The sequence below is a fragment of the Oryza glaberrima genome, chromosome 7, assembly GCF_000147395.1.
Source record: "Oryza glaberrima chromosome 7, OglaRS2, whole genome shotgun sequence".
Lineage (NCBI taxonomy): Eukaryota > Viridiplantae > Streptophyta > Magnoliopsida > Poales > Poaceae > Oryza > Oryza glaberrima.
Genome location: NC_068332.1, coordinates 12,469,943 through 12,496,499, shown reverse-complemented (window position 1 = coordinate 12,496,499; position 26,557 = coordinate 12,469,943). Strand labels below are relative to the sequence as shown.

The 26,557-nt window shown below is 43.2% G+C and overlaps 1 protein-coding gene across 1 annotated transcript; it reads right to left on the bottom strand.

Annotated features, from left to right (window-relative positions):
- Positions 1–5,120: 5,120 nt before the first annotated feature.
- LOC127780031 (brassinosteroid-responsive RING protein 1-like) lies at positions 5,121–6,408 on the bottom strand. The gene has a single exon (XM_052306991.1). The coding sequence runs from the start codon at positions 6,296–6,298 to the stop codon at positions 5,849–5,851; it is 450 nt and encodes a 149-aa protein (XP_052162951.1). The 5' UTR covers positions 6,299–6,408; the 3' UTR covers positions 5,121–5,848.
- Positions 6,409–26,557: the final 20,149 nt, after the last annotated feature.

Sequence of the window (26,557 nt, the reverse complement as noted above, 5' to 3'; positions counted from 1 at the left end):
AAAAATAAATTAGGGGCGCATCTTATAAGATCAGTATTGCTAAAGTAAGACGTGATGAAATTGCTGAATTAATGATTAATATTACTCACTTGATTGCTCCATTTTGATCACTTTTGGGAATTTTCTGTTTTCCTTAGAAAAAAGACAAAAAAATCACCCCCTACAGCCTCCCACCAAAATAATGAATAGTGGGATACAGTTACACTAGGTGGTGGGGGTATTTATACTGTGCAACTATCAACCGTGACAGGCATACAAGTAATCTCTATCAGGCCTTAATAAAAACCCGTCAAAGAAGAGCGTCATCTGTGACAGGCATCAAACTTATCTCAATCGGGCCTCTAGTTGGAGCCCGTCATAGATGATGGTCATCTGTGACGGGTTTCTTTTAGAACCCGATTGAGATATGGAACCATCATCTCAATCGGGCCACAACTATGGCCCGTCACAGATAAGTGTCATCCGTGACGGGCTCTAGTTTTATGCCGATCTAGCTCTAGTAATCTCAGGCGAAACTTCGGTCCGATTGAGATTACTTCCTTGTGACGGCCCGTAAATTCCAGGCTTGTTAGGGGCCGTCACAGATGGAAGGGTAATAGTGTTCGTCATTCGTTTAGAGAAAAAAAAAATCAAGCAATACATAATTCCATATTTTTAGTGGTGCTGCTCGAGTTACAACCGAAGTGGCGAAGGGCGCGCCGCGCGCTACCCCCATTTGGTTCGATCGGGAACATTCTTCCCCTTAGCCCATCGTACTGATCGACAGACCAAGGACATCCTACGAAAGAAGTTGCGTGGTAATTTCTTCTTGTTTACTTCTACCGTTTGCAACGTGATCGCAGTTAAGTTCGCTTAAACTAGAAAAAAAATACTACATATGACCTTGGTTAATTAGTTCGAAAATGATCTAATCAACATCATATAAAAAAAATAGGGAGTAGACAGCAACATGTGGAAAGTTATTCTGAATATCTGATGGACTATTATTGTCAGCAACTCCCTATCTGACCCGAACACGTGAGAGATCGATTCGACAATTTGTGAACATTGTTTTGTACACATAAATGACCATGGATCATATCATATATATATGGTCTTCAGTGGTGTGTCCCATGAATTAATTAATCGTAATCGATCGTTCGAGTCAGCAGAACCATGCATGCCTCTGGTGTCCGGTTAATTTCTCTCCGAAATAGAAGGCGTCTCTTTCTCCAACAGCCAATTCTCAATTCTGCAATGCTTTTTCTTCCCAAACTCCGCTGATCACCTGCTACCGCGCGCCTTCATTTTCCTGTGTGTCCAAACCGATCGAAAGACAACGGTGGCACCGGCAAAGCGACGTGCGGAACATCCAGCGCCGCGAGCTTGCGATGTGCTCACAGCTTCGTTTGTCTGCACGCATGCATATATCCACGTACCTCTCGCGGAGTGTGGCTTTCAGGCGTCGTCCAGGCGGATCGATGAGCTCCCTCCATTCGCAACCAAGAGCGTACTTCTGAACCTGACGTCTGTACACATATATATAGCTCAAATTTTGCGACGTGTAAAACGGAATTAACAGATTTCCTGCTAGCTATGCCTCTGGGTGATAATCAAGAGCGGCATTATTGGCTCGGATTGCCACATATGCAAGCTAGATCCAAAATGGAGGGTGCTTTTCAGGTTCAGACTTCCGTAGAAATTCAGTTACTAGTATAGCGCAGGATTGCAAGTTGTACTTGTACACGTTGGGAAGAAGCGACGTGTCTACTGTGCAAGAGCTATACCGAGTCAGGATAACTGTTCTCCGAAGAGAGGGGAATAAAAAATCAAGTTCACAGTAAATTCTGAGTAGAAAAGGCAGTCGGTCCTGCCTGAACAATTAATCATGAGAGCTGTGCAGGACACTGCAGGCAACTATCGTTGGACGAGCAACTTGTTTAGCGATAATTGTGGGACGATAGATCATTCTATTACTTCCTCCATCTTAAAATATTAAAATATTACTACTTAGGATGATATTCTTTAATAAGTCAAATCCTATCCTAGATAGTAATATTTTGAAACGAATGTACTGTAATATAGAAAATGTCCGATCAGGCGATCAACATTCCTTAGACTCTTTTCTTTTACTACTCCCTATATTTCCATGTAAACCAATTTAGATAGGATATGGTATTTCATAGTACAATAAATCTGGATAAGGGTATATCCAGATTCGTTATACTAGAAAATATCTCATTCTATCCTAGATTTATTTATTCGGGTACGGAAGGGTATTCCTCTAGTCTATGTTCGAAGTATGAATCTATTGGTTCGTAACTCATTTCTCATGCAAGAAAAACATGGTAACCTATTAGCGCATGGTTAATTAAGTCTTAGCTTAAAGAGAACTTAAAAGATGTATTAATATGAATTTTAGAGCAATTTTTCATATATTTTTCTAAAAAAAACAATATTGTTTAGCCGTTCAGTAAGCGTGTGCGTGTACGAGGTAGTAACAGTTGGGAAGAGGGGTTGCCAAACACAGTCAAGTTGTGTTTTCAACCCTCAATTAAAATCTCAACATCTTGAAACCTCATCAACTATGTTAAGGCTGTTCACTTTCCAATCTCAGACCACCAAATTAAAAATCATTTGACATGGATCTAACATGCAATGTACCAGCATAAAACAGAGATAGTTTTCATTTTTTGAACAGGTATAGTGCTAACTTTTGTTAAACACCAATCTAGTTTGAGTCATGAGAACTTAAATGGTTATTAATAGGGGCTCTTGACCTTACTAATTAGAAATAGGCAAATTTTGCTACAACACACCCAAAATTTGTGTAATTTGCTGATAGACATCGAAAAAACATGTCATGACTGGAAGACATCCTAAAAGACTGGTAATTTGCTAGAGGACACTTTCAACTCAATTAGAGAGATAAATTCTTGAGAAAGACAAGAATGCCCCTAGAATCACATGCTTCAAACACAATGTTAAAGTAAAAATTTAGAAATTATGTAGCTCTAAATTTAGTATCACCCCAAGTGCATCACTAGTATACATCATATTTCATCTTCACTCCAGTCTCAGCTCAAAATCTTTTGACGATAGGGGCATTCTCATCTTTTTGAAGAATTTCTCTCTCCAATTGAGTCGAAGGTATCTTCCAGCAAATTACCATTTTTTAGAGTGTCTTTCAGCGTGACACGCTTTTATGATGTCTATTAGCAAATTACACAAAAATTAAGTGTCCTGTAGCAATTTGGCTTAGAAATATTTGCTGATACAAAAGAGAGAAAGAGAAGAGACAAAACATCATTACTATGATTAACAATAGCTCAACATTGAATTTTACTCTCTATAAAATGAAAACATATTATCTCCCGCCTCACTGACCACCAACACACTCCTCCTCTCCCGCCTCACCTTGCCGGCCTTCTCCCCACTGCTTGCCGGCTTGCCCAAAGAAGAGTGAGAGATAGGAAGGGAGAGAAGAGGGGAAAGAAAGGGTGATGACGTGGCTACCCTGCATGTGGGGTCTGCGTGGGTCCCACGCTAACTCAGCTGCCTCAGTGAAAAAAACTGGGGTCAATACCGTCTAAGGACCCAGAGTAAGCCGGTTTTTGTTAGTTGAGGGATGGCATATATCTGATTTTGCGGTTAAGGAATGATTTTGTAATCCAATGACAAGATGAGGGACCTCATATGTACTTCTTCCCCCTGAAATTGCGAGGTTCAGGGTGTACACTGTACTGGCCCAAGAAGCGAAAATAATGGGCTTCCTGGCCCATTCTGTCTCGGGTTCTGTACTTAAGCCTGGACATTTGGGGACTATTTGCCTAACTAATAAATTACTTAACAAAGTACGAGTATATATTTTGCTCCCTCTTTTTATAAATATTCGACATTCAGAAGGTAATTTGGCCAAAATTTTGTAAATATTTAACTGCAAATAACTTGTCAAATACTTAGTTCAAAATATGGTATATGTAAAATACTACCATAAAAGCACTACCATAATATAGTATTGTAATCTTATTAGATTTAATGTAAATTTTGTTTTAATTTAATATTGATGGTCCGAACTTCAATAGTTTAACAAATATTGTCCTAAACATAAAATAATTATGACAGTAGGGAATATACAGTCTATGGCCTCGTTTATTTCTGATTAGGATACATATTCTATCTCAGTTTCGTCAGATCACTTTTGAAACTGTAAACAGTGTGATTCATGCGAAAAAATATATATAGAAGTTGCTCTAAAATAAATTTATTTTTGAAGTTCATAATAATTAAAACTCAATTAATCATGCGCTGGAGTAGTTTTTTTGGTTTTACGTGCCCTTAATCTTTAATCGTCATCTATTCTCAAACGGTTTTGCTGTAATTATGTAGCCACGAATCTTCTTAGATTACAGTCAAACTCGTATCCCTGGGATCTCCCTTTAGATTCGTGCGGGAGTACTACTGTGTGTCTACCGTCATGTGTTCATACGCTAGTTCATAAGAATATGATTAACACCAAATTATTACATCGAAATAATGACAACGTAAGCATAGAAAAACAGAGACACTATATTTTATCGTTGTAAATACATATATAATTTTGAAATTTACATTGTAAATATACTAAAATTACATATATAATTTAAGGACTTACATATATATATATATATATATATATAATTCTAGAACTTATATTATAAATACATTAAAATTACATATATACTTTAGGGACTTACGGTGTAAATACATGATGATTATTTTTTTTAAAAAATATGACGACATAAATACACGTAGGCCCATTTAGAAACGAGGAGTATGTTTTACCAACAATGGGCAGTTGAGAAGTTAAGATTGAGCAAACAGCAAAGGTATATACTCCCCCTTGTTTTCAAAAATTTGGACACTATTCACCTGTAATCTTCGACTGCTTGTCTTTTTTCCGAAAATATTATATATACATAAAAATATGCCACGTTAACAATATATGTTGTGTGACAAATATAAACCAGGTAATTTTCATTAATCATAAATTAGACATTTAAAAGTTAGTATTAATAATGTTTAAAGATGATACTACTAACTGATGACAAGTAAACGGGGATGTAGCATGAAGGATGTACTCCGTACGTTCCAGCAAGTAAACAACGAAGCTACTCAGTGGTTTATGCATCATGATGACACTGTCAATCGTCACTCTGGACGACCGACCATGTGTTTCCACTTCGATCAGTGCAAAAGAAAATAAACAATGGCACGGTGTTCATCGCAGGGGTTCGCTTCACACTCTCCTGTGGCCGAGGTCAACTATCTAATTGAGTGTCCAATTGCATGGATCATGATGCCGTCGTACAGTCAAATGACCAATCCAGGTAGTAATAAGTACTCTCTCCAGCTAGGCACAAATTAATGCAGGGAAGCTTTGCTTGACTAAATCATCAGCCTACCAAACTAGCTTACACATGCACAAGCGTCAATTGCTAATCTTCTGTTAAAATATACTACTCCACTCCACTCTGTATGACCAGCACAAGTTCCATGGAAGCATCAAGCATGTACATTTCTTTTTTCTGAACTAACAGAAAAATTCAGAGAAAGCCAAGCAAATTGTGACAACAAGCATGCCAAGTTAGCTCTGAATTAGGAGTAACAGGAAATTCAGAGAAAGGTGTACATTTTCTTTCTCTTGTGTGATAATAATAGAATAATTAATTAAGCGTGTACATCATTACATGTATGTGAAACAGCCTAGTAGTGGTAGACTGGTAGTAGATGCTAGTAAGATCCAAACTGCTGAAAGTATCTGGAAGCTAAATTGAGCTAAGCTAAACTAGAAAGGAAAAGAATAATTAACAAGGAAGCGATAGATTAATCAGAGGAGAGATCTGCAGAGAGGGCAGGTGAAGTGGCCCATGTCGACCCACCGATCGATGCAGGGGAGGTGGAAGGCGTGGGAGCAGTTTCCCAGCTGCCTCACCTCCGCCCCCTCCTCCACGGCGGCCAGGCACACGGCGCAGCGCGGGGACGCCTCCGCGGCAGCGTCGGCGGAGGAGGCGCCGTCCTCCTCCTCCCCGTCGGCGCCGGATCCGCTGAACCTGACGACGGGGAGGCGGCTCTTGATCCCGTTGGCCTGGGCGCGCGCGGCGGTGGCGGCGGCGCCGGGTGGTGGTGCGGCGAGCTGCTCGTCGGCGTCGGCGTCGCCGCCGGAGAAGAGCAGCGCGGCCGGGAGGGCGCAGCCGCGGGAGATGCACTCGAGGAGGTGGAGGAGGGAGTGGAGCGGAGGCGGGAGGATGACGCAGTAGTACACCGCCGGGAAGCCCATGGGTTTGGATGGTGTAAATGGTGCTTTGCTTTTGCTTGATGTGGTCAGGTGCTCAGGTTGGTGACGATGAGGCTGTGTGGTGGTGGTGGTGGCTGTGCGCTGCTAGCGCAGTTGGGAGTTGGGTTGGGTTTGGGTTGGCATTAAGGTAAAATCTAAATAGAGAAGCCTCTCTCTGTTTAGTCTTAACATGAGACAGTATAGAAAGCCTACACAGCAGAGAAAACCTACACATCAATACGGGAGACAACAGACAAACGCCTAGACATCTATATATACATGCATTTCTTTTTACCCTTCTTATAAAATTTTCTCCAAAATTACTTATCCGATATACAATCCGATTATACCATTGTGTTCGTTACAATTAAATCTTTACAACAAAATCTTACATGATTATATTATGACGAAAAAATATTTATGTTTGTAAATTACTTTTATTATATACGTAAGTTACTTTTATCATATATATAAATTACTTTTAGATTTGACTAAGTTACTTCTTATACATTCATAATGCTCTAAATTAATTATTTGTATTATTGTTTTTAGTCAATTCTATAATTTGTGGACTTTAAATTTATTTTTCTGATAGACCATAATTTCTTTTTTACAACGAATTTACTTCTAATGTTGTAACAATTTACTTGCATTTTATGCTAAGTTACTTTTATGATTTATGTAAATTATTATTTCTACTACATAGAGTTAGAAGTACTTGTAACTAAGTTACTTCTGTTACATATAATTACTTCTACTACAGAAACTTATTTCTATTGCATAGCTAAGTTACTTTTATTGTATAGCTAAGTTATTTCTATTGTATAGCTAAGTTACTTCTGCAATTTAAATACATTACTTTTAAATTAATAAAATATTTGAATATATATCAAATATGGATCTTGCATTGTCACATATTTTATGTAGAGTATAATGATGCAAATAGATCTTAAAAATAATACGAATATATAAGTTATTAAAGAGTTTAAATCTAAAAGTAATTTATGTATATGACAAAAGTAACTTACATATATAATAAAAGTAATTTACAAAATATATATATTTTTATCAGAATATAATCATGTAAGATCTTGTTGTAAAGATTTAATTGCAACGAACACAACGGTAAAATCGGATTATAAATCGGATAAGTATTTTAAGAGAAACTTCTCTAAAAAGAAAAAAAAACATAGATATTGAGTGTACTAGTAGCTTCTTTTGGAAAGAAGGGTGTCTCTCTTTAGCACTATCCAGCTAGCACTCTCGGTGTAGTTGTGTCCATTAAATAGGTGAGACTGCATGATCAGTTGGGTGGTTATCGTCATAGAGATGGGCAGATCAAATAGCCTAGCCCTTTACGAGTTTAGATTCAAAATTTTTTTTCGTCGAACTTTCATCTTTTTCGTCACATCAAATATTTGGACATATACATTGAGCATTAAATATGGATGAAAAAAACAATTGCACAGTTTGCATGTAAATTACGAGATAAATCTTTTGAGCCTAATTACACCATGATTTAACAATATGATGCTACGGTAAACATTTACTAATGACGGATTAATTAGGCTTAATAAATTCATCTCGTAGTTTACATGCGAAATCTATAATTTGTTCTGTTATTAGTCTACGTTTAATACTTCACTAAAAAAGATGTCCGTGCGTTGCAACGGGTAAAGACTTTTTTCAGTGATATATTAAAAGCTAAGTAATAAATTGAAATATTGGGATCACTATACACTATAATTAAAAAAGTTAATAAAAATCTTAACATTGGGATCGCTATAGATTATAATTAAAAAATTTAATGAAAATATTTCCTGGGTTTTTGGCCAAAAGCCTTCCTTCCTTTTCAACCCTAGGCTAGTCTACTACCTCCCTCCATTTAGTCTGCTTCTCTTCGACCCTACCATCTTTAACTTCCCAAATATAACTACCATCTTCAACCTCCCGAAGATAATCCTATGCCCGTATGTTTGCTAGAGCAAATCTCCCTATTAAATCCGGCCGAATCTTTCTTGGTCAACCAAAATTGGTCGAGGGTTTTTGATCCACTCGATCTACTCTTTCTGTTTTCCTCAAAATCAGAGTATAAAACTCGGGATAAAAATGACCGGGGAAGATCGCCGTCATCATCTGCAACTATAGAACACATATTAAATCCAGCAATTAAAGCCGAATTGAAGGAAAAATCATGGAGAAAATGATGAGAGAGGAGTGGGGAATCGATTTTTGCAATCAAATTGGAGAAGAAAACACACGATCGATATGGCGGCGGTGTGCGCCGAACAAATGGGATTATAAAACCGGAGGAGAAAAACTAAAAGCGCACGGGAGAAAAAACCGGCGAAAAAAAAGATCAACAAAAAAAACTAAAAGCACCTGAGAGATGCGCGGTGAATAGACCGGATTAAAAAAAGGGACAAAAAACCAAAAAGCCTTAGCGTGTGAGCATAAAAAATTCTTTTGCATGCAAAGAAAAAAAGAAAAAAAATACCGGTGCCAGAAAAAACTAAACGGACTTGTTTTTTTTACTCGGAGATTTTTTTCCTTTTTCTACCGTAGTCGGACAAAAGATGTTTTTTTTACTGACGACGAGGAAGCTTTTTTTTTTAATCTCTCGTTAAGTTGGACTTTCTTTTCTTTATTTATTTACTTTTTTGAGTTGGACTTTTTTCTTCTTTTTTACACGAGACGGGAATTTATTGTAGTAGAGTTATAGATTAAAACCGAAACATAAAACTAAAACCATTTTAAACACGAATGAGGTATCAAAATTCTAGCAAAAATACCTTGAATTTTTGTAATATCTAAAGAAATGTGTGTCCGTATACTTTAAATTTTTTTTTTGACCAACTAAACACAGCCATACGTGTGTTTACAAAACAGTCAACTGATGATTGCAGACAGTCAAACGTATCTTCGGCTTCTAGAGACGTTGATCCTGGGTGAAAGTATTCTAACATTATGGTTAATTACAGAATTATTTCACTGTATAGCTTTACTATTAGGAATCTGTTTTGCTTACCGTTGCTTGCTTGCATATTCCAGCGTGAAAAAGAGATGCATGTTAGTTTTTGTTATTTGTTACTAGTCGGTTAAGATCATAGGAAAATCACTAGTTAATCCTTCTTGTTTAGATCGAACGGTTTTATAAGAAATTGTAGATTATATTTATTCCTATTTCTTTTTATTCGCAAGGGCCGTTTCTCGAGCTCTAATAGACTTATCTTTGTTGGATCTAGCCACAACGAGCTCGAGGCTGTCAGATCTGGTGATAACAAGCTCGTGGCTGTTGGATTTAGCTCCCGAAGAAGAGTGATAGATGGTGGTGACACTAAGGCTTGAGGCTAAAAACGATGGTGGTAATAAAGATAAAGTTGACCAATTGTGAGAAGAGCAAACAAATTAGAGATCGTAGATGATCAAATTCATAGTGTAATTGTACACCCTGCCTATCAGGTTTAAAATTAAAATAATATATAGAATGTCAAGCATGTATGGCATAGTTGAAGTGTGTTCTTAACACTATCCATAACAAACAAATTCATATGCTAATAAGGCACTAAGGGTGAGATGGATAATAATTGTATGGCAATGGTTTTATGCTTGTACCTTTGGCGATGCAATGGTAAGGCTGAGTGATGAAAAAAGAGAACTCCAGATATATTAATTCTAAAATTGCACTATTCCCTCCGTTTTACAGTATAAATCGTTTCTATTTTGTTACTAGCTAAATTTATAGAAATATAACAACATTAAGAAAAACAAACACATTATAAAATATGTATTCAATGATATATATTTAATAAAACTTATGCTGTTGTAGATGTTATTAATTTTTTCTATAAACTTAATCAAACCTAGAGAGAGGTTTAACTAGGAAAAAAACAATTTGTGATACGAAACGGAGGGAGAACCTTATAAGTCACAGAAAAAACAAGATTAAGGTAATAAGATTAACTGTACGACTAACTGGAGTAGCCGGTCATTTGTTTTAGAAATCAAAATACTATAGCACTCAAAATCTGAACGACGAAAGGGCAGTGCATCACAACATGCTGCACGTGGATTTGATTGGCTGCTTCCGCCCATAATCCGCCGACCACGTCTGGTTATTCATTGTTCGAATTTATAATCAGCATAGTAGTACTATTTGTTATTACTTAATTAATCACTAGGATTAGTTGTCTAATTAGTACTCGTGCAAACAGACAGAAACATGGTCAACGAACCTCAAGACAGCAGTTCGTCAATTGCCGGCCAAGTCGGTGGCCACCTGAGGCTGAGTTCGGTTACATATGGCAATGCCCCGTTCCTCGATTTCCCGCGGGGAATTCAGGATGGGGATGGATATAAGTCCATTCCCAACCTAACAGATGTCCATAGTATTAAATAAGCTGTCACCTATGATGAAAAATGATGTGGCAAGTGAATAAACAAGGAAAGAGAAATAAACCATATCTTGCATGAGATATAGTTTCTACACAACATCTAAGACATCATATGTGATAAGTAGCATCAAATTTAAGTATGGAATAGTAGTGTTTACATTAGAAGAGTAGTGTCTAGTACTCATTTCTTGATGATGTAGAGTTTATGAAAACTATGTCTAGTGTCTTGGGTTGGAAATGGTCTAAGTGATTCTTCATTAAGAATTAAACGGAGAAAAAAAATGCATCCACCTACGCATCGTGCGTCTGATGGGAGTGGGGAAAAATCGAGCATTGACGTTAGCATGATGCATGCGTGCAAAAACACTTTAAACTTTTTTTTCTCTTAAATTATTTATCTAAATCATAATCCAATTGCACTATTAAATTTGTTGCAATTAAATCTTCAAAACAATAGCACACATGGATATATTCCGACGAAAATTTTTGTTAGCTTATTATTGAATTATTTTTAAATGTTGCACGATGTTCCACAAAGTATATCTGAATTGTTTCACTAAGTAGATCGAAAATGTTTCAATCATTTAAATCAGGCATTGTTTCACCTTATATAAAACAATGTTTCACAATGTTTCAACAAGTAGCGAAAGAATGTTTCAGTTCACTGCAACATTTGATCGTTACATAGTGAAACATTATAAGTACACTAGGTGAAACATTTTTTCTAGAACAAAAAATGAAACGAATTCCCTTAATAAAGGGTTTCCAAAATATGTGGGTGATTTATTGCAAAAGAATGTTTCAATGCACTTCAATATTAGATCTATACGACTATACATAGTGAAACATTGTGAGTCCACTAGGTGAAACATTTTTGGTGGAACAAAAATAAAACGAATTCTCTTAATAGAGGGTTTCCAAAATATGTGGGTGATTTGTTGCAATGGAGTATATGGTGGAGACACATGGCAGGTGGGGGAAGGGACACGTGGGTGGGCCCCCAGGGGGCGCGCGCATCGTGGGGGAGGGAGCGCCCGATTTTCCTCCCTCCCCCTGAGCGACCGACGGGGAGGATTCTTGAGAAAAAAAATGTTCCTGTCGGGTTTAGTGGAGGCGGAGATCTAGCTATCCCATCCGTACGTGTTTCTCATGGAGACACGATTAATGAGCAAAGGGGTATAAATTCAAAACGAATTATCTATACTACACTATAGGAGAAGTGATCTTTGCTGAGATCGCAAAAATCACATTAGAAATCATTTGTAGTCCCAGTTAAAAAGTCCAAGGAAACTTTTTGATCTTTGTAGTCCTGATTTAAAAAGTCGTCAGGCATCCAATATCTTTAGTTACCCACCGGGACCAAGGATTGAAAAAAAAAAGGGCAACCACAAGCCTACTCCACTTCTTATCCCTTCGCCCAACTCCTCCTCTTCTTATCCCTTCGCCCAACTCCTCCTCTTCTTATCCCTTCGCCTCCCTACCTCCACTACTTCTCCTCGATCCCCTCCTCTTGGCGGCGGGCTGCGGCAGGCGGTGGTGCGGGGTGACGGGAGGAGGGGAGGGCGGCTGCAGGCGGAGGAGAGGACGTCGGCAGGCGACGGGTGGGTGGGTAGTGGGGAGGGCGGCAGCAGGCGGCGTGCAAGCTGGCAGAGGGCAGGGCTGGCGGAGGGGAGTGCGGCGGCAGGCGACGTGCAGGTGGGCAGTGGTGCGCGGTGGGCGGGTGGGCGGAGGAGAGGGTGGCAGCAGGCGGAGGGGAGGACGGCGGCAGGCGGCGGTAGACGATGGCCAGGCGGGCGGAGGGGAGGACGGTAACGGCCTGGAGGAGTCGCCGACGGCGCAAACGAGAGGTCTGACCACCGGACGCCACGCCATGGCTGGCGCCGGAGTCGACGACGTGCGGATTATTTTTTTAGGATGTGTTGTAAATGTGTGGTGTTGTTGTATATTCTTTTAGATGGTTTTCGAATTTGTGGGTGATTAATTTTGTTGTTGAGTATGTGAATTGTCATGGTGATAGATACCACATATCCAATAGTAATCGACTAAGCTGGACAAGGTCCACCATATACCAAGTCTTATATGGAACCATACCTTGTATACAGAAGGAGTTTCGGATAAGGAATGACAAGTTGAGTTCTATATGGAAACTACAAGGACTACTTGTATCGTATCCATACTTGTCTCCCTAATTCTACTTGGACAAGGGAACATATATGGGTATTGTTGTCGAAGTGACAACCGCGCACGTCGAAGAACGTGGTTACTCAATAGTGTTGGAAACAACAGTAGATATATTAATTGATTGAAGTTTTTCTTGGGATCCTCCTTTACATGTCACTAGGGGGATATTTATAATCCTATTACAGGTTCTCCTATTAGGGTTTAGGTTTTGCAGGGGAATTTACATGGTTGCCTTTATGAAAGGGACATTTACGTGGGTACACAGTGTAATTTGGATACATGGGCCTTCTAAGGGCCAACCGGCGAACGTTAGCTTATTGGAGAATAAGCCTAAGAGGCCGGGATGGCCCATTGGGCTTCCTTGGTGCCGAACTTGTCAAGGCGAAGTCTCCTTCCTTCGGCCCATACCCTTCGCCATGCACCGGATGGCCCATTGGACCTCCTCGGTATCGAGCTTGTCAAGGCGAAGTCTATGCCCTTCGCCTCATATGAATGGTCCTACAAGGTACCCATGCGGCTTTTTGGCCTTCGCCGTCTTCGTTCCACAGCCTTCGCCATGGAGGCTTCGCCCAGGTAGACTTGACGTCTTTGGCTTGAATCCTTGCTGGTAGCATGGTTTTGGCAGGTCTGGTCGGAGGGTCTCATGACATACCGCCAACAAGCCCCTCACGGGCAAGGGTATGGTATGAAACCGTGCAAATTACTTCGGCCGAAACCGTGCAAATTATGTGGTATGGTATGAGGCGCCCCCTTTCGGGCAACGTTCCTGCCGAAACCTATGTTGGAGTCCTGCAAGAAATTTTGAACACATTCGTGCATATTTTTATGGTTAGCATTGTTTCGAATAGCTTTCGCCATTTGCCCACGTCGAAGGCCTTTTCTCTTTTTTGGTGGGCTACGGTGAACAGTGATGGGCTTCCCTCCGTGGGCTTAGCACTGTGCGGCCCGAGCCAACGGGAATTTACCGTTTCGCCTGCCCCTGGGACACGTGGCGGCTTATGATTGGGCGGGGAGGCGAATCGTCGCCCGGGTGGGTTATATATACTCCCCCCCGATTTTTACCACCAACCCCCCAGTCATTTTCACCACGAGCTTTCCCTTTCTCTCTCTCTCTCTCTCTCTTTTGTGCACTTTCGACCCGCTAGCCTTTTCGGCCGCACTTCTTCGATAGATCTCTCCCTTTTCGACAGGCCCCCCGCAAACCAAATCCAGCCTCCGCGACGGGCCTCGATCCCGGCAGGATCGACAATGACACCACTGCATTGTTGACGAAGATGAGCTGGCAAGGCTGGTTACTTCCGGCGTGCTGACGGAAAAGCAGGCCTTTGCTCTAGGAAAGGCTGTGGTGCCGAAGCCCAGTGAAAACCAGACGGTGGTCTTCGCGGTGTTCTTTGAGGCGGGCCTTCGGTTTCTGTGCAACGTCTTGTTGCCGGAGATTCTTCGCCTTTTTAAGGTGGAACTCCCCCAATTGAGCCCGTTGGCTCTCGTCCGGATCACCATCTTCGACTGGGCGTGTCGGACCGCTGGGTTCGAACCAAGTGCCAAGCTTTTAGGCGCCACTTTTTATGCCACGTGAACTCAAAGACGGTGGTTACTCCAGCCGGGAGAAAGAAGACAGCTTTCGGGAGTGTGAACTTCAATGTTTGCCCCGAGCGCTCCGATCTCTGGCCGGTTAATGCTTTTATGTCTAAGTGGGATCGCCACTGGATGTCGAAGTGGTTCTACCATTCCATCCCCTTCGAGGCCAAGTCTGACGCGGTGAAGGCTCTCCGATGGCGGCGGAGGGCGATCGTGCCGAACAGGAAGCCGAAGGTTGTCGTGGATGGCACCTTGGAGGCCTGTTTCTCCTTGCTTCGCAAGGTCTGCCTTTGCCTTAGCTGCCACGACCTGGTGGAGGAGTTTTGCATGCTTCGGATCCTCCCCCTCTCCAAGTCGTGGCAAATCGAAGTGGACCGAGACAAGGAGGTCGAGGGCCTGCCGAAATTCTTCATGCCAGAGGGGGCGAACAGTAGGTTTTTGCTTTCCTACATGTATTTATATCTCACTCTTTTTCCTGCTCGGCGCCTGCTACGATAACACGTTTCGTTTTTGCAATGCTAACTCTTGTTCAGGCTGAAACCGAAGCTAGAAAGATGATCGGCGATGTGTCGATCGCGGAATTCAGCCAGCTGCTTGCACGTCAGGCGGCCGGCCGGGCGAATCGCCTGTATGATGGTGATCTCCTTTCCCAGACAAACCCCTCTAAGGCCGACGGCGATGAGGGGACCTCCAAGAAGCGCAAACACGGGCAAGTCAAATCGGCCCCTCGGAAGTGAAAGGCCCCTGCCTCCACTGACTCCGATGCCGATGATGAGAATACCGTCGACGACTAGGACAACGAAGAGGAGGAGGATGAGGAGAAAACGGGAGTTGCGGTTGAAACGGCCGCGAACGAGCCCGCCGACGACCGCACCGAGACACGCGGCTACACCCCAACTCCAAGCCCAGACCATGTCGAAACTGGGGTAGAGTCAAACAGTTCCCCCCTTCGTCGGAAGGACTTGGAAGGGGCTAAGGCACTAGTTTCGATTGCCGCGACCAAGGTGACAAAAGGGGGGCAGGTTAGGAAAACCTCCTAGAAGAAAGGGCTCGTCGACATCGCCTGTGTTTTTAGCGATGACAAGTCGCTAGATGAGACCCCTACTTCGTCCGCTGGGCGGAGCCAGGGTCGTTCGACCGCTCCCGGTGCCTCGGGTGATGCGGGCGAGGCGGGGGGTAGCGCGGCGGCCGGGACTTCAGCTTCTGCTGACTAGGTCATGAAAGCCGCTTTCAGGCTATTCGGAAGCCCTTCGCGCAATCCACCGGCTTCGCCGCTCGTCATTCAGAAAGGGAAGAAGGTGGCCGTTGAGACATCGGCCTAAAATTTCCCTAGTTTTCAATTCCTTTGAATCCTATTCAAATTCCTTGACCAAGATTCAAAAAGTCCACATCCATTTCCTTTTCGCTATTGTACGCATAGTCACCTTTCGTGCTTTTGTTAGGTCGAAACAAGTCAGCCCCCTTGCGTATATTAGCGAAATAGGTCTGCTGACTTTTCAGCTTTCAACTTCCGTTTTCGACCTGTAGTATTCCGCGCTAAAGAAACGCTCATGTTTTTTACATAGATCGAATACGACGGTGCTCGGTTATTTATTTCCCGAAACAAGCTGTCGCAGTTTCAACATTCGGCGAGCGATGCTTCGGCGATTCGTTTCGCCCCCATGGCGCTTTCGCTGATCAGGCGTTTGCCTTGGGGTTTTTCCACGAATTATCATTCACACAAGTAAAAAGTCGAAATACACAAGGATTTTATACTGGTTCGGGCCTCCAGGATGGATAATAACCCTACGTCCAGTATTTTTTTCCTTTTTCATTTTCCTCTTTATTTTTGTATTTTTGTGCCGAAGGGCTTACATAATGAGAGATGCCGAAAGGCCTATATAATAGTATGCACATTTTTACAAGTTGGCGAATGGGGTGCCACCCCTTCTAGACATAGAAACGCTTAACAGAAGCAGTGTTCCAGGAGTGGTCGAACTCTTCGCCTTCCAGCGTCGCTAAGCGAAAAGAGCCCGTCCTGGACCTGTGCTTGATGAGGTATGGCCCTTCCCACTTCGATTCAAGCTTTCCGATCGCCACTGGGTTCTCCTTCTTCCTTAGGACTAGATGGCCTGGCAACAGCTCTGTCGGTCGAACCTTTTTGTTGTAAGTTGCCGAAATGCTCTTGGCGTATTCGCGCATGTGTTCTAGTGCTTCGACTCTCACCCCTTCGATGAGTTCGAGCGACACCTCGCGCCCATCTTCGCCTCCAGAAAACATTACCCTTGGTGAGTTAGCCCCTAGCTCTATTGGGTCATTGCTTCGTCACCATAAAGAAGCATGAACGGGCTGAACTTGGTTGGCCTTGTGGGGGTCGTCCGAAGGGCCCAGAGAACAGATAACATTTCGTCTGGCCATTTGCCCTTCGCCGTCCCTTCAAGCCTCTTCTTGAGCGCCTCAAGGATCTTGCCATTTGCTCGTTCAGCCGCCCCGTTCGATTGTGGGTGAGTGACCGAAGCGAACTTGATTTGCAGGTCTAGGCCTTCGTACATCTCTCTGAACTTGTCAGAATCGAACTGCTCGCCATTGTCAGTGATGAATTCTTTCGGCACTCCGAAACGGCAAACAATGTTCTACCATACAAATTTCTGTACCGCTGCCGAAGTGATCGCACCGAGCGGTTCGGCTTCGATCCAACGGGAGAAGTATTCAATTGCTACAATTGCAAACTTGTACCCATTTCGTGCCACCGGGAAAGGGCCAATGATGTCCAGCCCCCATTTGGTGAAAGGCCAGACTGGTGCGATAGGTTGCAGCTCGTACTGGGGTGATGTCTGGTTTCGGCCATGCCGCTGGCAGCTTTCGCATTTCTTGGCTTGCTCCACACAAACTTTCAGCACAGTGGGCCAATATACGCCCTGGCGAAACACTTTGGAGGCAACCATTCTTGCGGCTTGATGCGCATCACATAGCCCCTGGTGTATTTCTTTCGCTATTTCCTCGCCTTTGGCAAAGGAGATGTAGCGAAGCAAGGGTTGGAGCACCCCGGATGTCACACCCTAAAAATCCTAAATATATAAATTGTCGTTTAATTGGAATTATTAGAAATGATTTTAAAAGCCTAGAAGAGAAGATCTAATTTTAAATAATAAATTCCAATATAAAATGAGGCTAGATAAAATTTCATTAAATACTTTGCTTAATTCTATAATTCCTAGATTTTTCTGGGATTTATTTGAGCTAAGTATTTTTAATAAATGGAATTGCATTTCATGAATAATTTAAATTGGAAAAGGTTTTAAAAAGTCTCTTTTGGCTTTGGGCCGAAAGTCGGCTCAAAACCCTCTCTCTCTCCTCCTCGGCCCAAGCCGGCCCAGTCCGCAGCCGAGCCGCCGCTCGCACGCGCGCGTCCGCTCGCTGACAGGTGGGGCCCGCCTGTCAGGTCGTCGTCTACTTCCGGCCGGCCGCCACGCTGAAACCCTAGCGCGCGTCACCGCCGTTTCCTTCCAAATCCAGCCGCCCTTTTCCTTTTCCGGTGAAATCAATTGAGGGGAAAGGATCTTCGGGATCTCCTCTACCTTTTCTCTTGGAATCGTCGGCTAAAATCGTTTGGAAATCCGTGGATTCGAGTTTGATTCGGATCGATCTCTCTCCTCCAAACCCTAAACTTTCCATCGCGTCGCCGGTCGCCGTGGGCCTTCGCCGCCGCCTCCTTGCCCCTATAAAAGCACCCCCAAGCCCGCCACTACCCGCCGCCATCCTCGCCTTCGCCTCTCGTCGCCCGTAGAGCCCTAGTGCCGTGAGCCCTCGCGCCGCCGTCGTGGTCGTGGTCGCTCCAGTCGTCGTCGCTCGGGGAGGTCGCCGTCGTGGTCGCCGTCGTTGTCGACCGCCGGAACACTGTCGCCGTCGTCAAGACGAAGGTCGCCGCCGCTTCTTCCTCGTCGCCGACGTCGTCCGGTCATCGTCCGCCGTCGTTTTGGTCACCGGTGCGTTCGCCGCGATGCCCGCAACCCGTAGGTGCCATCCGTTTGTGCCGCCGCGCAGTCATTCGCCGGCGAGCACGCGAGGCCGAGTCGCCGCCGGTGGTGACGTCACCGCTGACGTCATCGTCGTCGTTTCCCGTGAGCCGCGGTAGACCCGATCGATCTCGGCCGTTCGTTTTGGTTGGATAGATCTCGGCCGTCCGTTCCCGTGAACCGTCGTCGTGCGCCCGGTCCACCGCGAACCCTAGCCGCTAACGCAATAATTCCCTTTTCCTTTTCAAAAATAATTCATTATTGTGTCATAATTCAATTAAAATCCATATAAGTGTTTTAATCCGATTTAATCTTTGAAAATTCATAACTAATTCATCTTAGCTCGGATTTAGTTGGTTCAAGTCTCTAAATTTTTCTAAAATTGAGATCTACATGTTAAAAATATCCACATGTACTGTTCATGCTTGTTTATGTGCTGTTTTGGTGTTTTTGCTCTTTTCTGTTTAGATTCCGACGTTTCCAGAGAGTTCGTTTTCGCAGGAGAAGATTTTGAAGAGTTCCAAGGCCAGCAAGGCAAGTCACACAGATCCCAAACAACCCTTTGAGCATGTTGATCCCGTTTAAAGCTATTGTTTCTATTCAACTATTGCATTTATTTTCAAATGTCATTGGGTGGAATTAACCTATTGTTTGTTATAGCCCTTTTTGTTCTTGATTATTTTATTCCTTGATACCTTGGGTTATTATAAATTGACTAGTTGAGCTTTATATATTGGTTCAGCTAGATATTAGATATGATTGCTTAGCCATGCTTAGAAACTTTAGCACACTATTGGGATAACTTATGATTCACTATTATTTAATGATGGCTTAATGATAGCTCATGATGGTTAATCATGATTGGTTAATTAATTAATTTACTCACTAAAACCTGATAATGGTGGGTTGTGAGCACATAGTTTTGATGGTCGTGCTCATGACAATTAAGGACCGGTTCACGAGTTTCGGTTGTGAAACATTAACCGTGCCAACCACAAGCCAGCGTGGGCAACGGCTTTACCTTTTGTATAGCATGGTTCATTGCGGGGACCAGACTGAGAAGTGGCGGAGATAAGCCCACGGGGGTCGCTGGGGAGTCCATGCCTTGTTTATAAGGGGGTGATTATGATCCAGGAACGGTGCGCTGTGGTGGATTGTGTTGTGCGAAGGGTACTGTCACAGCTCCTTTCCGAGGTACTGTGGTGGTATTGAGGCACATGGTGACATGTTGTGGGGCTGTGTCTTGTGGGTACAGTGGTACACCTCTGGCCAGAGTAGAACTATTCGAATAGCCGTGCCCGCGGTTATGGGCGGGTCTAACAATGTCTTTCGTGATTAGTTTCACACTTCTCACCATAATAAAAGATGCGATAACTGGTAATAATTTGATTAGCTCCTGGTTTGGAATGGTATATTCCTGGTTTGGAGATAGAACTGTGCAGCCGGGATGGTTGTTCAGATTGGTTGGGCCTATGCAACAGGGTATGTTGTATAGCGTTGGATTAATATTGTTTAATTATTACATAACTGTTTTATTAAATTCTGAAATGTTTATTAAATGCTGTTTATGCAAATGAAACCCTACTATGCCATCCTTTGTTATCCTGTGCACTTGCATATTTGCTGCGTGACTTGCTGAGTATGTCATATACTCACCTTGCAATCATTAATCAGAGGAGGAGTTCTACAGTGATGCTAATGGTGTGGAGGATTAGGTGTAGCCCTGGTCAAGCTGCCTGTGGAGTGGAGTCGTCTGCGCCGTTTTTTTTTCCGCTGCTTAGATCTTTATTGATTGAGAGGAACTATCTACCTCTGTAATGACATTTTATTCGCTTATTAATTAGAGTAATAATTGTACTCTATTATCAATTTGTTATTGTGTGCCTCGACTGATTCCTGGACGAGGGTTCACACACATGTAAGCGTTTGGAATTTTGGATAGAAATTCCGGGCGTGACACCGGAGCGATACAACTGCCCTGAAATCAGCTTGTATCTTGCGGCTCTGAGCTGTAGGCGCTTCGCTTCTGCTTCGTCCTCTGGGAGCCAACCATTCTTGAGGTACTTCACGAACGGTGTGCGCCAGTCCTCTAGGTCTTTGCCCAGTTCTGCCTGGTCAATTGCCATGATGTCCAGGCTCTCTATGGGCACACTTGGTGCTTACAAGACTACAAAAAATATGCCTGGTGAATGTGGGCCTCCACTGGCAGTGATTTCGCCAGGGCGTCTGCTTCCTGATTCTTGCCTCTAGGTAAGTGTTCGATCGTTATGCCGGCAAAACACTTTTCCATAGATCGAACAGCCTCCAGATACCTCTTCATGCCTTCTTCTTTTGCCTCAAAAGATTTGTCAACATGACTTGCCACAAGTTTGGAGTCTGTTCGGATGAGCAAGCGCCGAACTCCCAATGCTTTCGCCTTTCTTAGGCCCATCAGTACAGCTTTGTACTCTGCCGTGTTGTTGGTCGTGTCGAACTGCAGCCTTGCGGCATACCGAATTGGCACGCCCCATGGTGAAGTGAGTACTGCCGCGGCACCTGCCCCCTTGTGCGACCACGCGCCGTCGGAGCACTGTTGATAGTCATTATCGATCAGTTTCGACCGTCGATACTACCAAAATAAAGGAGAACTAGTGATGCTTGCAATGCATAAATCTGTTAGAATAATAATATTCCACTAGTATTAGGTTTACTAACCTTTTGCAGAGAATGATTATAAAGTGGAGGAGAATCGACATCAACTTAGACGATAAATCAATCGGACAATGTCGAGTACTAAACTTATGAATAGATGGGCCAAGAACTCAGAACTGACACGATGAATTGGGCCAAAATTCACAAGTCTGCAGAGTGGAGCAATAGAGGAGGCCACCAGCCGAAATTGGACTGGATTGGGCCAGCCCCAGGTTTGGCCGAACCTGGTGGTTCGGCCGAACCAATCCTGGCGCCGTTGGATCCAGGTTTTGGCGTGGACGTCCAGGATTGCATCCCAATGACGGTTAGAGGGCACTTCGGACAATTCCCCTTCCACAACCGTCATAACTACCTCTATATAAGTAGCTCACTCTCTTCACTTCATACACACCTCAAGTAATAGCTCTCTCATTTCTCTTAAGTTTATTTTAGTAGTATCTAGCTGGTGGAATAGAAATAGAATAGGAGTCAGGAGTCCGGAAGCCTTCGGAAGAGTTCGGGTATGGCTCTAGTAGCTTTTCTTTTCTCTTTTGTATGCTTTGTACTTTTATTAGATTACTCTTCTATATACATTTATGGTTTTGAAATACTTTCCAAGTATATGAGTACCTACTTTACATTATGTTTGTCAGGGTTATGGATACCACATACCTAATAGTAGTTGACTAAATCTCGGTAGGACCCACCACACACCATGTTCTATGCAGAAACAACTTGCAGATATAGGAGGAGTTCCGGATAAGGAAAGACAACTAGAGTTCTACATGGAAACGACAAGGACTACTCGGATTGTATCCATATTGGTTTCCCTAGTTCTACTTTGACAAGGGGACACCTATGGGTATAAATACAAGACTCCCTAGGAGGAGAGGGGACAATCAACACACCCACCATAGAAGACACGGAACAACAGAAGCCACAACATACAAGCCAACATACGCCAAGACAAGCCGCCGGATATCAACTTCAGAGATAGGCACGGCTAGTCCCCTACGGTGTCTCCGGATACTGTCAGGAGAGACGAAAGCGCTATCTCTGATCTCGCCGGGTATGAACTCGAGGAGGAAGACTATCCTGTTGTCGACTACGAGTCAGACCTTCAGACCGTCATGTCGACAACAGTTAGAAAGGCTACACCAAATATTGTATTGGTGTGATTATGATGAATAAGAGCAACGACCGGCTTCGGCCAACAGGATGTAGGGTTATTACCTGATAATTCAGGGGCCCGAACCTGTATAAAAATCCTCGTCTCTGTCTCTTTTACCTCAGTCTCGCATATATCCTAGTACCAACGATCCCCATACTATGCAAATACCGGAATCGCGACATCAAACATCGATGGTGGCTTCAGGATTTCGACGAGATGGGTTCAAGAGATGGATTGTCCAACAACAAGCTACTCGACGACTTTGAACCAGGGAGATCCGACATGATCAGAGTATGTGCCCCGACAAGATCAGAATAATCATCGTCATCGCGGAGAACATCAATCAAAATTTTCTGCCACGACGTCATCGCCAAAATTCTTCCCGTGTTACTGTCAGCTTAGTCCGATTACTTGGAGACCATGTGTTGGATTGTTCCTTGTCGGACACAGAGGGCTATTAACAAACACAATACTATTACATGTCGTCTACGCTGCCTTGCCGTGCTTGGGTCGGAGTAATCTCAAGTGCAGCACCAGGACAACCAAACAAGAGGTGGGCCAGCTACATCACCCGTACACACAAATCAGCATGCAAACGGTGGGACCATGTACAGTAGAGCACTGTACATACTGGTGGCTAGTTTTGCCATAAGTATGCGTGCATACATACATAGACGATTCATCCACTCATGCCGATCTGAGGACAAATCGGATTGGCTAAAAGGTAATTAGGAGATTGATTTTTTAATTGATCTACTAATTCCGTAGATATATCCAGCATATATCTACACAGGTACGCAATATTTTATCTGCAATTTATCGTACCTATTCAGATCATACAACATTGTCAGATCAATAATTTATTATGTTTACCTAGAGTATGTTTTTTATACAATATCTGTTGCGCGGGTGTCCCCGGTGATAAATCGACTACGATCTAACGCTGGGGGCTCGCTCTGTCTTCTTATGTATAAATCATGCTTTACAGTCTACATAATACCTGATATTTACATCTGCTCGTTATATCCTGATAATACTAGAAGATCCATGCAGTTTTTTGAGTACATACTCGATATTATCTGCTATATATCTTGTCTTCTAGAAAATATTTTTCAGGAACAATTGAGCACTCGAGTAGGTTGTGGTCAAGTACACTGCATTATTGAGAACGATCTCGACAAATGCAGAGTCATCGCGCCCAACCTACCTCATAGCACCGGCCATAACTGGACTACTCGAGAAAAGGTTGTTAACGGATAATTCCTCGCGAACGCCGTCGACTTGATCACCCGACATGATTGCGAATGGACATCCGGATATGCTACAAGTTGGGTGTGTGAGTCATGCTAGCCACATGAGACGCACATGTAATAAACCATCTCTAGCACCTCCATTGGTGTTCGAGAGATAACTCTACACGTTCGCTGGTCCTCGAACCAGTACGTAGCAATCTCTCGCACCGCAACCTCCATTGGTGTTCGAGAGATAACTCTACACGTTCGCTAGTCCTCGAACCAGTACGTAGCAATCTCTCACACTGCAACCTCCATTGGTGTTCGAGAGATAATTCTACTCGTTCGCTGGTCCTTGAACTAGTACATAGCAATCTCTCGCACCGCAACCTCAGATGGTCGAGATACAACTATAGCAATAACGCAGCGGTCCTCGTACCACGACTTCAAATGATCGAGAGACACCTACTCACTGGTTCTCAACCAGTCAATCGTAGCGATCTCTCATACATTTACTTCTAGTGGTTGAGTTACGACTACTACCTGGTTCTTGACCAGAGGTGTAGCGATTCTCCCATTACCTCTACTTCAACAAATTTGATATCAGGTGCACAATATCGCCAAGTGTTTTACCCAGAAATCCCTTACCACAAAGACACCTAGTGTTGAAACCTATCCTAATGTCCCTTTACGCCGTCTTGACAAGGCCTCCGAAGAACCTAAGGGAACTTCGGCTGGAGACACCCAGAGCGGATAATGCCTTGTCGGATCCTGTAGAGACAAAAGACCATGTAAGATCTGGTCGTGTAAGAGTTCTCGCCGTGCGTATTAACCAAGCCGTGTAATCGGAAATTGGGTTTTCCAACTTCACGGCTAGGGGTTAGGATCAGTGCTTGTTCAACCGAGGTAGGTCAAAGGTCCAAGAGCCTTGTCCTCCGAGAACGATTCTCCGACGACAAGGCTGGAGGCTAGGGAGAGTGTATAACTCAACAAACTGACTGATCGAAGTCGGTAAAAGAGTAGACGCTCATATACAAAACATTAGTCTGTAAGTTTAATTCATTTTCAGTTTTCCATACATACTATAACATGTCACCCTTTGAGCATTTGCTCGGGGGCTATTTCTATCTAATATTCTTTTCTGAGTATTGATTTCAGGAAAATTCTATTCGACATTGTCGAAGACTTCATGTCTCTATGGTTCTACACCAAGATCGACTAAGGTGGATCGACTAAGGCGAGTACGACAAATGTTGACAAGGCTTCGTCGCAGATTCTACGCCTTCTCGATCGCTCGAGAACGGTTGGTGGATCTCGACAAGGAATACGAAATGAAGAGATGGTGTACCCGCCAAGATAAAATTTCTTGACTTCAATCCAAATTCTCGATTACAGCAAGACGGGAGACTTAGTCGTATGCTCTGTACTTTCTTGGTTGACGTCGAAGATTGACTCAGACAAACCCTTTAGGTGCCCGCACGAGGCTGATAAAGGAAGTCTAACGTTATCTCTGAACTCACCGAGATGGTCACGTGACCTCGATGACAGTTCCTCCAAGGTCTGCGGTTGAGAATATGAACTCGGTCATTTGCATTGAAGTCGGGGGTTAGTGTCAGGGTTATGGATACCACATACCTAATAGTAGTTGACTAAATCTCGGCAGGACCCACCACACACCATGTCCTATACGGAAACAACCTGCGGATATAGGAGTTCCGGATAAGGAAAGACAACCAGAGTTCTACATGGAAACGATAAGGACTACTCGGATTGTATCCATATTGGTTTCCCTAGTTCTACCTAGACAAGGGGACACCTATGGGTATAAATACAAGGCCCCCTAGGAGGAGAGGGGACAATCAACACACCCACCATAGAAGACACGGAACAACAGAAGCCACAACATACAAGCCAACATACGCCAAGACAAGCCGCCGGATATCGACTTCAGAGATAAGCACGGCTAGTCTCCTACGGTGTCTCCGGATACTGTTAGGAGAGACGAAAGCGCTATCTCTGATCTCGCTAGGCACGAACTCGAGGAGGAAGACTACCCTGTTGTCGACTACGAGTCAGACCTTCAGATCACCATGTCGACAACAGTTAGATAGGCTACCCCAAATATTGTACTGGTGTGATTATGGTGAATAAGAACAATACCGGCTTCGGCCAACAGGATGTAGGGTTATTACCTGACAATTCAGAGGCCCGAACCTGTATAAAAATCCTCGTCTCTGTCTCTATTACCTCAGTCTCGCATATATCCTAGTACCAACGATCCCCATACTATGAAAATACCGGAATCGCGACATCAAATGTCGACAATGTTCATGTTATACTGAATATATGGCTAGCTTATCTGGGAGATGCTTTTGTGCGGGTATAATGTTTGCATATGCAATTGCTCTATGTCATGACGATGATATTAGAGTAGTATCTGGTAGTTTAGACATGGTGTCTAGATTACGGGATATCATTATTTGGGGTTATATATTGCGGATGAGAGGTGGGCTGCTGATGGTGGCAGCTTAGTATTGGTATTCCTCCGCGCCTATATATAATCCTAAGTTAATTCCCTGGGGAGGGTATTCCTCCGTATTTAGCCCCGGTTGTATGGTCATGACGGGCTGTCATAAGGAACTCGGCAGTCAGGGGTGGCTTCTCGAAGTACCAGGAGGGCATCGGATAGAGGGTATTAGCTAGTATATCAGTTAACTAGAATGTATGTATACTATATATATTAGAAGTATAGGAATAGATTCTCTTTCTCTTTTCTTTCCACCTAGCTTAGATCATTTATTATGAGAATGAGTTGTTAATGCTTGTGTGTCACTCTACCCTTGGATTATGTTAACCCCTGCTTAGAATATGATTATCACAAGTAATATATAAACTATTAGTCAATCTCTCTCTACATGATCTTCCCACGGGATAAAATAAATACGATACCCTTGGAATACTCTCGGGTGAAATGCTACCATGGTATATCCGTGCGCTTGCGAATAAACTCTGTAACCATAATATACTAGAAGTATTTTTGC